Below are 14928 nucleotides of genomic sequence, written 5' to 3' on the forward strand. Positions count from 1 at the left end.
GTGTATGTTTCCAAAATACAAACAAACAAACAAAAAATGCATTGGTGGAACTGTATTTTATGTGCAATGCTTTGATATTAAACTGATGACAGCTGCAATCTGAGATTTCTTACCCAAAGGCCCTTCTTTTGACTTGCCTGGCTATGTGAGGGAGTTACCAAACTGTTCAGCAGATGAAAATCATGCTATCAGAATCCACCGTAGAGACCGTTTTATTCAGTCATCTGGGTGGGATGCCCACCATTTCATGTGCAGCTACTCCACCTTTCTCCAAGTCATTACTGTAGTCTTCGTTATGTCTGTAATCACCCATCTCATCAAACGGGGGCTGCGTAACCCCTCCACGCCGATGTTGAGTTTCTCAGGTGGGTCTCTCTCACAAAGAATGAAACATTTGCGTTGTTTTCTATTTTGCTTTACTCGTCCTCCTCCTGGGTTTTGATCTCGGTGGAGCAGCACTAACTGAACTGTGAGGTTCTAACTTTCCTTTTAGAAAAAAAAGAAAAAAAAGCTTACTGGTAAATCCTGGATTTCAAATTTCTTCAGACTTAGTGCCAAGACCTTTATCCATCCGTAGTTCACGTGAGGTTGCAGGTCATGATCCAAGCCTGAGATTAAATTTAAGTAAGGGGGGGGGACTGACGCACCACCTGCAGATGAGGTAAGTACCTGTTAGATAACTACCTTCATAAAGATGGTAGTTACGCTGACACTCCTTTGTGAGCCATAGGTCAGCTTTCCTACTTATTTGGCTTTTCCAAAAGAGCATGCGGTGGCACTGAGCAGCTCGTCGTGTTCTCAGGGAAACACCAATGGCTGTACTGTGTAGCGTGACAATGTGAGATGTTTGGCGCAGCATGTAGTGTGGAGTTTGGGATATGCACTCCTTGGCACTGAGACCACAGACAGTTTTGGGAAAATGGGGAAAGGGATAGCTTCTCACTCTAGAGGGAGAGGACCAGACTTGCTATAAAGCAATGCCATAACACACTTCACTCTCTGTGTTGTATCTAAATGGCACAGCTGAGATTCAAACCTATATCCTAACTGTCAAAACCAGTAATATTCTGTGGTGCTGGTATGTCTTTGGACTCACATTGAATGTGCCCATGCGGTGCAATTGAACAACACCACTTTGATGTATTTATAACCTGCACAGGCACTGCAGTCTTGATTAAGAAATTTCCTGTGTCTGATTACAGAGTCAATGAAGGCTTACATCGTATGACTTGTTTGCATCTTTTTGACAGTTATCTCTTTGAAACACACAACGCAACACTTATACGCATTGTTTGTTTTTTCTGGATCAATTGGTAAGCTGTGTTTAGCCTGAGTGGGCCGAAAATGAATAGCTTACATCTTTGGAGGGACTCAAGTGTGAAAATTATTTAGCAGCTGCATGAATTTGTGGTTCGGTATGTCAATTACACCCGTTTGAAATAACAGGAAATTCCTGAGTGAGTTTTTATATTTATGAAAAGGTTGGTGAAGGGCCTGAATATAGGATTCTTGGGGACAAGGATCAGTAAGAGGCAGGGTAAGGCTCAGGTGACAGACATACAGGGCTGGAATTCTGTTCTTATTTGTGTTTTTCTTTTCATTCAGTGACACTCCTCTAAGCATCCACATGTGTGGCTAATTTAAAGGACTTTTCGCCAGACGTGCTTAGCCGCATTCTTTTTAGGTTTTTAATTTAGAACCTCTAAAGGCAGCACTGTGTCCAGTGTCAAGTGGGTTAATAAGAGCGTGTCTGTGGGGATTCCTGAAAAACCTTTCCTGAACTTAATAACTTATAATAAAACTTAATAGATTGATGGTCAATATGTTTGTAAGAGTTTAACCTGCCATATCTATAAGTTCATTAACTGTGCAGCAGTGGAAAGGGATAAAAACACCTTACTTAAGTCATGATGATTTTTCTTTTTCTTTGCCTTCTTCTCATTCTTTCACTTTTTCTTCCTGCCCTTCTTCCATTCTTGCAAGGTTTCTTTCTTTTGTGTTCATTTACAGTTAAAAAAAACGACAACAAAAAACAAAAAGCTAATATACAAGAACTCACCAGATGCGTTTGGAGCTTTATCTCACAATGGCGGAGTGTGTGTCCCACTTTAACTCTGCTTGAACTCAAACCCATATCAGTGGTCCACATCAGTCCACAGTCACCCATATTAACACCATCTGTGAATGTATATACAAATATATATATAAAACAAAACCGATGCAAAAACATATAACACTCTCCTACACAACTAAATTGAGAATTAGAAGACACTGAAAAATGAGAAGCTTATATTTTGGGTCATGCGTGGCTTGGTAGTAGAAGTTACTATCCTAAGAACAGAAAAAGTGAAATGAGACTTCTACTTTTACACCTCGGTAGTTTGCTAATAATAAGCTGTCTTGCCCTTCTTTTTTTCTTCTAGTATGAGAATTTGTGTGGACTAGCACTGAGTTTGACCCCATTTACACACAAGCAAAATAGCTGAAAATTTCCCAAAACTGTAGTTTTATTCCATATAACCAAACAGGACAGAGACCCATCTGGTCCTGAGTCTTCTATACATTTCAGAACACTTCTATACACTGTTCTTTATACTGTTAAGTCTTAATTTTTCATGCTGCGTAATCTTATTTGCCCCCGAGTTATAGATGTTCTGGTCACTTCGCCTTTTAAATGGACTGATGTTGCATTTCATCTGCTCTTCTACTGCCGAGTATGTGTTCCAACAAGCCATCTTCAAAGGCTTCTCGTAATGTGGCATCTTTATCCCTGTAGTGATGAATCACACGCATGGCACCCAGTTTTTTCCTCGGACCAGACATATCTAAATTCTCTCTCTATAATTATGTAAATGTGATGTTTATATTTATAGGCAAGAGCCACAGGCTGTGGGCCTCAATCTACCAGCAGCTGGAAAGCATCTCGGCTTGTGCTGTAATACTCGACTCCGCATAAGCTCGAGAGGGGGTTCAGGAATAGCAGCTCCATACCCTCGGCTTTACCAAATACTGAGTAATGGCCCATGGTTACCGTAACGGCCTTGCAGCTTGAGTTTCTGGAGACCGTAGCAACTTCAAAGCGGCCTATAATGATAAGGCGCTGTTGAAGTGTGCCGAGTCGTAATATGTGAGCCGATTTGTGAATATGTGAGCTTTTCATTTTTTGACGAACCCGCTTCCCTTAGACCTTGATGTCGTGACTCACAATACACCAACGTCACAAAGATGCGTCCAGAATATATTCAAATTTAGTTTAATATGTACAATAAATACATTACTTACAATACAAAATGTATGTACATAGTCTTATAAAACACGCAGGACATCCAGCCCTGCTGTATGTGCTAATATATACAATCGGGCTTGAATAGGTTATTGTACCTTCATGATACAATGTTTGAATAAAAATGCTTATTTGTGAACAATTCAAATAATGGCTGGGTATATCACAAAATCTATAAACGCGTGAACATACAATTCTGGTCGTTAGAAACAATTTGGAGGCAGTTTCTAGAGCAAAACATTGTCGCTGTTTTCCATACGCATATACGTGTGGAGATCATCGTTGATTGTTGATTGTTTCTTCGAGGTTTGCTAGTCATCAGGCTTGCACTATTCGGGCTGTATGTACGCTACTCGTCGCAATAAAGGCACTGTTTTAACTTATATTCTGTTTCCAGTTTAAACATAGATATATTTAGGACCAGCCCGGCAGGTTGGTGTTTGCCCCAAAAACAGTTATACGGCCTTTAAAATGGCTGTGTGTAGGCTATCCGACGTAGTACCAGCTACATTGTTACAAAAGGATAATAACAATATAAATCGACAAAAAAAAAATGTCTTTGGGTCTTTTACAAAGTAATTAAATAAGGCAGTAATAACGCTTTTGGACGCAAATGATTGTCCTTGGAGTGTGCTGTTCGCTGCCCTCACATGTGTCTCTTCATGTGCAGCGCCAGGTGGTCCGACCTGGAGAAGGCGCGCTCGCACAGGTGACACTGGAAGGGACGGTGGCCGGTGTGTTTGCGGAAGTGGCGCGTCAGCTCGTCGGAGCGGGCGAATTTCCACCCGCAGCCTTCCCAGTTGCAATGGTAAGGCTTCTCACCTAACATGCCGAAGAAAGACGACGTTATTGAGAGATTGCGCAATGTCCGACTGTCGTTTCTTAAAACGGCTTAAGAATATATGCACACGAATAAAGTTTTTTTTTTTCCATATTAAGTGTCAAAAACCGCCTTACCTGTGTGAGTTCGGTGATGCGCCTTGAGGTGCGAGCTCTTTGTGTAGGTCTTGCCGCAGCCAGCGAAGGTGCATGTGTGCGTGGCTGTGCGCTTCCTGGGCCATGTACGTCGCCCTCGCTTCGGCTTGGACTCCAGTAGCTCCAGCGGCGAGGACGGAGGTGTCAGTAGCGTCCGCTGCGTGTTGGGCTGCACGCCGAGACCGTCCTCGAACATGCCGAACGCATGCGTCCCCGTGTAGGTTAGCGGCATGTGCTGAGGCGGCGCATGGCCTGAGTACGCCGGGGCGCCGTGATAGCCCTGCGGGAATACGGAGTGGCAGATCTGGGTCTGACCGTTAGCCTGGTCGTCCGGACTGAGCGGCGGGGTCATGTTACCGGCCGCCTGCGGAGACACCGCTAGTCTCGGCTGATCGAAGGCCATCATGCAGGAAATGTTGCCTTCTTGCTTGATTTTTTGGCAGCTCTGGGGAACCATTCCGATTACCGGTCCGTATCCGTCCATGGATGGCTCGACTTTGATGTTATCAACAAAGTCCTGTCTGGGGAACCCCGTCGAGTTGACGATGAACCTTCCGTGAATCGCAGCGTTTGATGCCATGCCGTACGAGGTGTCGACTTCGGAATGTAAAAGTTCTGCCATGAGGCTGTTGTACTGCGGAGGCGGCGTGCAGTGGTCGGGCGGCGCGTACGCGCTCATGTTCCCCGCCTGGTACATGCCGCAAGGCTCCGCTGTTGGGTTATACTCCGCACCTGTACCGAGCGGGACCATGCTCTCCGGTCCGCTCGTGTTGGCCAGAATAAACTCCAGATCTAAGTAATTGCTCAGATCCTCGTCGTCCTTTCTGCCGCGACAAGTGTCAATATTATGTACCATGTTCAGCGTAACGCCCGTGGATGTGAGTGGCTTCTCTGCCTCTACTTTCCACCTCTGTAAAAGAGGGAAGATGTATTTAGCACTCGAACAGGAAAAAAACAACAACAATCGAATACATAATGCAACCTTTTGGTTTTTGGGTTTTTTTTTGTTTGATTTAGTTTAGTTTGTCTGCTGTTTTCCATAAAATATGCGCTCAATCAAATATGAAACATAACTTGAAATATACTCACATTTTCCCAAAGTTTCTCCTTCTGACTGGCGAATGTAGAAATCGATGGCAAAATGGTGCCGGTTAAGGCCATTTCCAAACGTCGGGGTTGAACTAAAATCTATTTTACGTTCTTTTATGTGCACCTTACTCCTCGGGAGGAATCAAAACGACTTGCCTAAGTTCGCTTGCCTTTCCATAAAGTAGTGTTCCAGAGTCATGAACAAGTTTGGGTGGTAGGAGTACCTCCTACCTTATAAATATTGCAGTTTGACCAATTGTGCGAGCGGAGGAAACGGCGTTCAGGATGGAGGTAGAATACCCAAAATAGCCGGTATATAAGGGCCTCCGCGATGAGTGCGCTCTGCAGTACCGTTCTCTCGCTGCCTCGACCCATGCAGGCATATAGCTGCTCGGCGAGCGGTGACGTGCGCAAGGCCGGCCCTCCGGGGGCGCGCCGGGAAGGGGTGGGGTGGAGGGGGGTGTGGAAAGACGTTAAGTGTGTCGTGCTATTGTCAGCGAAGGGCACGTAATACCTAGAAAGCATCTTTAACGTAATATCAGCGTGTAGCTGCCTGCTTATACAGCCGATATGTAATTTAGATTCACAGAAATATATAGGCGACTCCTTCTGATGGAAATGATATGCTGAGCCGTCTCTGTGATGCTCTGAAATAGTGCCGGGGAGTGATTTTTAGTTCTTTTTTAGTTTCTCAGTGACATGCTCAGTTTAAGCCCGCGATGGATTTAAATTTATGTTTAGATTTAGATCCAAGCATCACACGTTTAGGACCAAAACGGCATCTAACACTGATATTTTTTTAAGAGCCAAAAATATCATTTTCTTTTGAAATAAATGATTGGTTCAAGTACCAAGGTACTACACTTTGAATGTTAGATTTAAAACGAACGCATTTTCTACTCTGTAAGCATCCGTATTCACTCGGTCGCTTGGCTGTTTAAAGGCATACCTGCTCAGAGCTCATTATCACGATTACCAGCGCGGCTTTGTGTCCGCGCAGCAGGTTTGTCTAAACGCGGACAGCAGGCTCCAACCTCATCTGATTTTGCTCTCGGCAGCGCTCTCTCACAGACGCGGCCTGTGTTAACATTATTTTGCACTTTATTCAGGTGTAAATGAAGGGGGATTAAGAAGACGGTGCGCCGATTGTCATTGCGAGTTATCCACATTGTTTACTGAGCCATTAGTTTCGCTAATGATGTCCCGGAGACGTAAGACACCATTTCATGTTACTCGTCCACGGTTTCACCAGATGTTTTCCCAAAAAGACCAATGAATATTGCAAGTGATAAATTGTTCAGTGTGAATCATCTCTATAAGCCAATAACTGGGCTGACGTAACCGGCCTAATGTCACAACCCAAGTATTAAGTGAGATAAATCCCAAACTGTTAGGCTTGATGTTACATCTTAAGAACTGTTCTTCACAACTACTCAGTATACCAGCTTTAAAGCTAGATCCCTTAGCAACTCCCATAGTCAAATTGTTTGAGTATTGTGGCTTTCTGCGATGTTCGTTTAATGTTCTATGGAAATTTCTTGATCAACTTTGGCTGGTGTGTCGAGAAAAGCTGACTGTCATCAAATGTCAGTGAATCCATGAAAGAGTTTTAATATTTAAATTGAATGTCACAAACATTGTGATTCATAATGACATATGGAATATGCATTTATGTGGATTTTCAAAAGAAAAATGTTTTAACTGTGTAGGGACACCTCTGAAAAAAATGGGGTTACCTTGTCAGCACCAAGAGTGCTGTTTAAAAAATATTAATTTTTAACTGAACGGGCAAAACATTTGTTTAATTTACTTAGGATTAAGGGTGTGTGCGTGTGCATGTGCGTGTGTGTGTGTGTGTGTGTGTGTGTGTGTTGGAAAGTGATCAGAGTGGCGTTGTGAGCTTTTTGGATAAATTTGCCTTTTATCATAAGATTTAACTCAATGACCCATCAACATCTTGAAGTAAAAAATAATGCATCCCGTTTCCTCATTTTGTGCCTGTTTAAATGAATTTAGGGTTTTGTTACAGGACCAGTATGGTGTAGCAAAATCTCCAGTATGTCATAATTTCATCTTCAGACAGTGTTTGCTTTCTGCCTTAGTATCCGCACTGCTGGACATTTCTTAGTGTTTGTGGAAGTACATATGTGTGTGTGTGTGTGTGTGTGGCAGAGACAGACAGAGAAGTGCGTCATTCGAAGTTCCAAGGAGCTGTGAAGGGAGGATGTGCGGATGTTTTGTCCTGTGTTTGCTCTCCCTCTCTCTCGTTCTCTCACTCTCTCTTCTCTGTCTGCCTTTCGCTTGACCTTTTACTACCAATAAAATGTGTAAACCACTCAATCAGTATTATGCTGTCCATGTCTCTATAGACCCGTACTGATTGCATAAGGAATGAGGAGTGTGTATAAATGTGTGTGTGAGAGAGATCAATATATTTTGTTTACCCCTTTGTAAGTTGTGGTACTCAGTTGAACTGTACTTAAATGGCCACAGTCCTTTCCTTCAGGCCTCTAAAGCATATTTAACTCACAACTTTGGCCTCTATTTTATTTAAATAACATATCATGTTATTTGTTCTATCTCAGAGGGCTTTTCTTTTTTATATATAATTGTAATTATGTGTTGTTTATCTGGTACAGTATGCCTATAGTAAATTTATAACATTCATAACAGAATGTGTTTTTGTAATGATCCTATCAAAGTAGGAGAGAAGAGGAGTTTTCTTTCAAATACATTTTCCATTGCACAAAATTACAGGCAGACGTCATATGCCCCACTGAATTTGGTCACAGTGCTTGACGGGTGTTCAGACTGAATATGGCTACAGGCCAGTACACCCAGCCACATTACAAGCATCATTTCTGAATTATGTGTCAGCGTGCTGAGTGTTTTTAGGGGGAAGGGTGGAGATATATGTGAGAGTGCCCGTGTGTGTGCGCGCGTACATGTGTTTCTATGTGACCTCAGCATGAAGCATGCACATTGTAATTTCCATGCATCCGTGTGTGTTTGTGTGTTCAAACCCCAAAGGACTGAGTCTACCATTTGAATAAGCTGCCTTTGCCACTTTGATGGCTGCCGTCGAAAAACATTCGCTCACCGGCGACGTGTCTTGTTTTTACTGATGCAGTTTCGTTTGGAGAATTACCCGTTTCCCCATGTCTTCGCAGGCCCTCGTACCAGCTTTGGAACAGCGGCTGGTGATGCCGATTCAGATTTGAAAGGTTATACAATGCTGAGACGCTCACTGTGAAACCAACCCCTCTGACGTTGTGATGTTTGATGAGTAAATACTTCTTAAAACTTTACAAAATCCTTTATTCTGCACAATACAATAAGTGACTATAGAGTAGATAAAATGCTTTGTACAATACAGTAGAGTAACAAGACATAACCATTTCAAAGAGCAAAAGGGTCACTTTTCTTCTTAACTTTTAGGCAATTCAGCAAATAATAGCTTTGGTAGATATGATCACAACACATAATACACATGCCAGCAGATCCTATTTAAGCCAAATTTCACCGAAGCACTAAAAGAAGAGCAAAAATAGCATCAACTCCGTGGACTGAGTACACGGAATGAGCTCGGGTCAGTATGGAAATGCTTTTCTAACCATAAAGCTGCTTTCTGTAGTTCAGCTTCCCCACCATCTGCTGATAAGACTGGGAATTGTGAGGCCTGTGCGCCCCGAGTCCACCGTCCTCTCTGTGCTCGTGATGTATGAAACAGTGTGGACTTTCCTGCCGGACTCATTTTAATGTGAGATTTCTGTCATCGCTGCTCTTTTTATGTCACGCTGCAGATGTGCCTGTGTATATCATACCTCTTCTTTCCTGAGGTTCAATTTCTCTCTCTCTCTCTTTCTCTCAGAGGCAATTACCCAGAGGTGCTATACAAGTCTCACAGGTAGATTTATAACCCAAACAAATGCATTAAAACTGGCAAGAGGATAGCAAGTGTTCAAACACATTGCTTCTCTCAAGAGACATGGAGAAACGTTTCACTAAGCACGTCACTTTGTGTTTCAAGCACAGAGGGAGCAAAAAGCAAACGTAACAATATAGGAGGCGTTTGCCAAACCCCCAAACCTTCAAAGACCTTCGTCCATTAAGGCGAACGCTTGTGTTTAAAGTTTTGTTCAAGCTTGGGTTTTCATTCATATATTTTTGAATTTGAGGATTTGTCGTTTTGTACTGCATACCTGTGGCGTACTGGCCAACGGAAAAACCCCGGCAGGTCTTTCGGTCCGGCCTCGAGCGAAACGGAGAGCGAGAGCGAGGGCGAGCGAGAGGGACATAGTGGTACGTTGCGTGCAAGGGAGAGTCTAACGGTGAGTGGGCTCCTGCCTGACCCTTTATATACCGGGGTTATTTTTAAACGCACACCCCTCGCTTATAACAGTGTTTCCTCTCCGGGCCACTCAGGAAGCCAGTTTGGCCTCGTTTCCTGCACACACGCGGCCAGATTTGCGCAGAATCAAAGAATGATAGCATTGAGACTCGCAAGCTCCGCGAAGAAAAATGGAGCGGTGAGGAGGGAGTTGGGGGCGAACTAAGAAATTAAAAACAGAGATTGGCTGGCACGTGCGGTCGTCTCAATGAAATTCAAAGGCCTGGGCCGCCTCCAGCTCTAATTTCAGTACACCTCAAATATTTGTGGAAAAATTCTGGAACAAGAGCCGCGTTCACTTTTTTTTTTTTTTTTTTTTTGGGTTTTCCACCGCGCGCACCTGAGGGGCGTTCTGCGCGGTGCCGCTCGTGCCTTCGCGGGACTTCTGATGCAGGCGATGCGCGCGTGACGACCGGCGCGGCGACATCAGTCGGCCGTCGAACCGGGGACGCTTGGTGTTCAATAATACCGACGTTATGCCCCGTGTGCTGTGTGCTGATACAATACAAATACGATATGCTGGGTCGCCATCAAAAGTGGCCTCGACTGAAAAAGAGTATGGTAGGGTATGTCCATAAGAGTCGCCTAGAACTAGTGCATTTGTGCGCTGTGCCAGATCTCTCAATCCTATAGGTTTTAATGGTGTGCTAAATTCATGATAGACGCGCGGCATGCGTCAGGAATGAAACGGACACGGAACGCATAAGACGAACACCTGCAACATATCAAACGGTCCTCGCCGCGCGCGGTTCCAATTAAACCCGAGAGGAAGGCGAGACGGGCGTGCAAAGCGTTCATTCCAAACAGGCCGCTATGTTAACACCTCAGAGCGAGCAGCGCGAGGACTGGCCTGTAAACGTGGGCCCTGAAGCTCCACTCTGAGCCTCGACTGTGTTCTGGATGTAGTGGCGAGAGCTAGCCTCTGGCCCACGCGGGCACCCGGCGGGCACCCGGCCTCCATACGGATGTAATTGGGTTATGGGGGGGGGGGGGGGGGGGGGGGGGGGCGTTTATTAGCTGTTAACACTTAACCATGGCTGCGTTCTGGCTCTAGCACATACACATACCTGCACGGCCTCTTAAAATGTTTTCTTTGGGGAGAGAGAGGCTATGAAAGGCACCTTTTGTTTGATTGAAGGAAATGGAATGATCTGGTTGCGTGATAGGTTATGGAGTGATGTTAAGGCTGACAGCAGAAAGACAAAAAGGCATAGCTGTCCCATATAAAGTGCATTCCTTAAGGATAACAGGGCTAAATCAAACATGATTATGTAACATTCTATTCCAGGTCATATTTACTGTTCATATAGGTTTTGTCTCTTGAATCATTCAAAAAAGTACTGATCTGGTTGCTTGAGTTTGATAGATTGGCAGTGTTAGTGTTCCACAGCCCCTATTATCACGCGAGTATCATTCCCGCAGTGACATGACAATCAGTCGGATCTCTGTGCGACACTTCAAACAGACCGCATGTCACAGCTCATCTTGCAGCAGCGTGAATACAGCAGTGAGTCCCGGCGTAATAGACACATGCCTGTTCCACTTCTTCCTCAACCTGCCACAGATACAGACCCAAGTGTGTTTGAACTGGCCGCCTCGAAATTCTGCCAGCTGAATAAACAACACATAAACACACACACACACACTCACTGTGTGCATGCACACAGCCCTCTCCATTACAGACCACACATACCTGTTCAACTTCACAGTTGCAACCATTTACTGCTGGACTGCCTGGGTTAAACTGGCATTAAACCTTCTGCCACATACACTTGCATTTCCATGCTTTGAAGGAAACAGTTTTGATTGCTGTCTCCTTCTGGCTCCCAAGTGAAAGGTTGAAGGATTGAGCATGTTTTATTCAAATTGTAAAAGAAAAACGCGAGACAGAACAAATGTAAACAGGGTAAAGAATGTAGAGTGCATTTTTGCATGCACGCGTGTATGTTTGTGCATGTGCAAGGGTTAATAAAAGAGGTAAAGCTTGTTCATTACATGTAACACTCAGTATTTAGATGAGTTCTACACCCAAAAGGCAATACATTTAGTAACAACATTAAATGACAGTACTGTGCAGTGTGACAACTCTGGACCTTCAGCGGAAGCATTATTCACACCACAGACATGGCTCAAGCTTTATAGTAAGCCTTGAGTGTTACCTTGTGACCCTGCGCGACATGTTAACAGTTATTGATTGTGTCACAGTGTCATTCCCCCAAGCTCCTTTTCACAGGCGCTGCCCCACAAAGTGCACCACTCCAGGTTGGCCTGCCATTTCTCCAGCTCCACCCCGACTACATGCCCTTGCACCAGGGACGAGTTTACGCTCACCACTGAGCCGTTGCACTGTGCAAAGCGTCCCCGTTCTGATTTGCGTTTGCGAAATGGCCCGGAGGTCTTTCCTAGTTAGGGCGTTCTGCCTTGTTCTGACCTTTTGCATTTCTTTGGTTTCTCCATTGTGCTTTCGCCTGCGCCTACCTGCGTCCTGTAGCAAAGGCGTCCTCGGGGATACGCCTTTATGAACACGCCAACCACACGCGTCCTGCCTCCTGTTCATAATGCAGCTCAACTTTTGAACCGTTTATTTTTACGCTTCTGCGCTTTCAGTGTGCATACAAAGTCTTTGCTCTGAACTTAAATCGAGCAGATCTCTTCCAGCACTGTATTGTTGGTCATTAATTCTTGGCTCGTGAGTAGCAGTCTCCTCGGGAGCGGCATGGATAAGAGCACTGGTGCTAGCGGGGTCCTCGCTACAGCTAAAATACTTTGTTCCACCTGACCACCCCCCGCCCCACGTGACCTCTGCCGGGCCTGAGACGTGGGGCTTTCCCTCCCCTCCCTGTGATCAGCAGAGGAAACAGGACACCCATGGGTCAGTCTGACGGCTGCCCTCTGCTCTGACACGGACCAATCATAACAAAGCCTTGTTCGCGGCCGGCCAGGCCGCTTCCTGTTCACGTTGCCGATGCCGTCATCGGAGGCAGACGGGTCAGGAGAACTTGAGAATGCTGACTGTGTTGCAGGGGCCAGACTGGCATCCTCCCAGGTGGCTTGGCACAATGCTCGTTAGATGTTTCAGTCGCAGTGATTATAGTAATGAGCTAGTGATATGGTCACATCAAGCAATCCTTTGTCTCCGCTGAGGTAAATGCCATATCCCACTCCACCACCACAACACCTCCCCCCACCCCCAAATAATGTCACACATTACCTGCTCAAGTGTACCGATGCAGAATGTGTTAATCCAGGGGCAATGATCAGCACTAGCATTGCTGTATACTGGCTAAACCTAAATAAACATTATCAATGGCAAGGATGGAATTCTCACATTTGTATGACTTCATCAGATTAAAGTACTATGTTGTTGGGGATGGCATACTAAGTGTAACAGTATAAATGTAGAGTTTTCACATTCATTTGTGGCGACTGCTAAATCATGGGGACAGTTACGCTACACTAAGAATTATAATGCGCAGAACCAGACAATAGGCTAAAGTGAGAGACTGTTTGATGCTCAGCTGTAACAGTTCATATGTGTATGAGTAAATCAGTAAAGCTGTTTTAGGTGTATACTCACCAGTGAGTAATTGTGATTTAAAGGCTTGGTTACAGCGATGGCCACAAGAACAGTTGAAAAGTTATCAGTTCAATCAAGATCCGGACCGAGGTTCTAGGCGTGCACACGCGACTTCCAGCTCAGCCCCATGCGACGCTTGTTTTCAGAAAAAATTCTGCTTTGTCATTGGCCTATCTGAACCCTGGAAGTGGTTTCATGTAGGAGAATACCTCGCCCTCGATATTTTCTACTTTCACGATGAGTACAGAGCAGGTAACGATTTAAAGCCCAAAAAGGAAACAGACCGCTCGCTGCGGCTACACGCCCCGCGTGCTGAATCAGAGTCGCACTAGTGATGGCAGCGTGAGTTTCATAGGCTGTCAGTAAACACCTGTATAAGTGCTAAAACGTTAAAACACGTTGGTCTAAGTCACTGTTTATGCAGTCACTCAACTCAGTATGTTTAGCTAAAGAATATAAGTTCTAGAAAGTTAAATGGAGAATAGAGTCTTTGCTAGTTTCACACGGGCCACTTGACTCTTCAGTGTGACCCTGAATAGTGGAGTCTTTGCACTGTAGTGTTTCTTACAGGATGTGTGCTCTTGGATTATGCATAGTTGCTACAGTGCTACAGACCTCATTAGTGGTAGAAGAAGCACATGCATACACACGCACACATATATGACGCACTTTTGATGAAGGACCTCTGTCCGCCATGTCCTGCTTCTCTGTAAATCTTTTTGAATTATGAATATCTCTACATTTCTTAGTACAATACACTGCAGTTGTCACCTGGAATCTTCTTCAGAATTTATATATAATTTATATATGTATATTTATATTTAAGGTTTGCTTGTTTCTGAGTGATTTTGCTGCCAGTGACTTATAGATAGAAACCATTAATCATTGCGTTATATTGGTCAGTGCTAAAGAGGCCTTGTGTTGAGGCGGTCAGTCTGTTTCTGAAGCGAACAGTAAAAAGCCAAAATAGGGTCAAAACAGAGAGGCGGGTTGCTTTTCTGAAAAATAGAAAATTCCAATTTGAGCATAGATTACTGTACTTTATGTACAGTTCTAAACTATTTTTAGTCATAAGACAAAGCAAAAAAAAACCAAAACAAAACATTTCAAAGGAGTGCTAAAGCATAACTTGCAGGTATTTTGGGATAATTATAACAACCTCTTGGTATTTACAGAGCTGTTTGTGTTGCTTCACAAACTTTATATTAGCAGGCAGACTGCACTTGTGGGAGGGTTTGAGGTAGGTCTGATTTAATCTGTGTTGGTGCCTTGTCTTGTCTGTTAGTGAGTGTTCTCAGGTTCCCTCCACCTGGGGATGGGAGACTCTGTGTGTGTGTGTGTGTGTGTGTGTGTGTGTGTGTGCGTGTTTGTGTTTGTGCGTGTGTGTGTGTGTGTGCGTGCAGTTGTGTGTGTGTGTTTGTGTGTGTGTGTGTGTGTGTGTGCAGTTGTGTGTGTGTGTTTGTGTGTGTGTGTGTGTGTGTGTGTGTGTGTGTGCAGGTGTGTGTGTGTCTCCTTTCCACAAGGTGACGTAGTCATGGAAGTCTGTCTCACTTTGCAGGGCTTGCCTTTGTTTAAAAAAAAACATTCTAACGCTGGTCACCAGGCAACAGCATG

General features: G+C 44.4%; 1 protein-coding gene across 1 annotated transcript; it reads right to left on the minus strand.

The window, feature by feature from the left end:
- Positions 1-3237: 3237 nt before the first annotated feature.
- Positions 3238-5688, minus strand: klf2b (Kruppel-like factor 2b). Its single transcript, XM_027018883.2, has 3 exons — positions 5348-5688; positions 4241-5168; positions 3238-4105 (listed from the first exon to the last, which is right to left on the minus strand). Exons 1-3 carry the CDS (start codon positions 5417-5419, stop codon positions 3930-3932), a joined length of 1176 nt encoding a protein of 391 aa, XP_026874684.2. The 5' UTR covers positions 5420-5688; the 3' UTR covers positions 3238-3929.
- Between the last annotated feature and the right edge of the window lie 9240 nt (positions 5689-14928).

Source organism: Electrophorus electricus, chromosome 7 (assembly GCF_013358815.1).
Source record: "Electrophorus electricus isolate fEleEle1 chromosome 7, fEleEle1.pri, whole genome shotgun sequence".
Classification (NCBI taxonomy): domain Eukaryota; kingdom Metazoa; phylum Chordata; class Actinopteri; order Gymnotiformes; family Gymnotidae; genus Electrophorus; species Electrophorus electricus.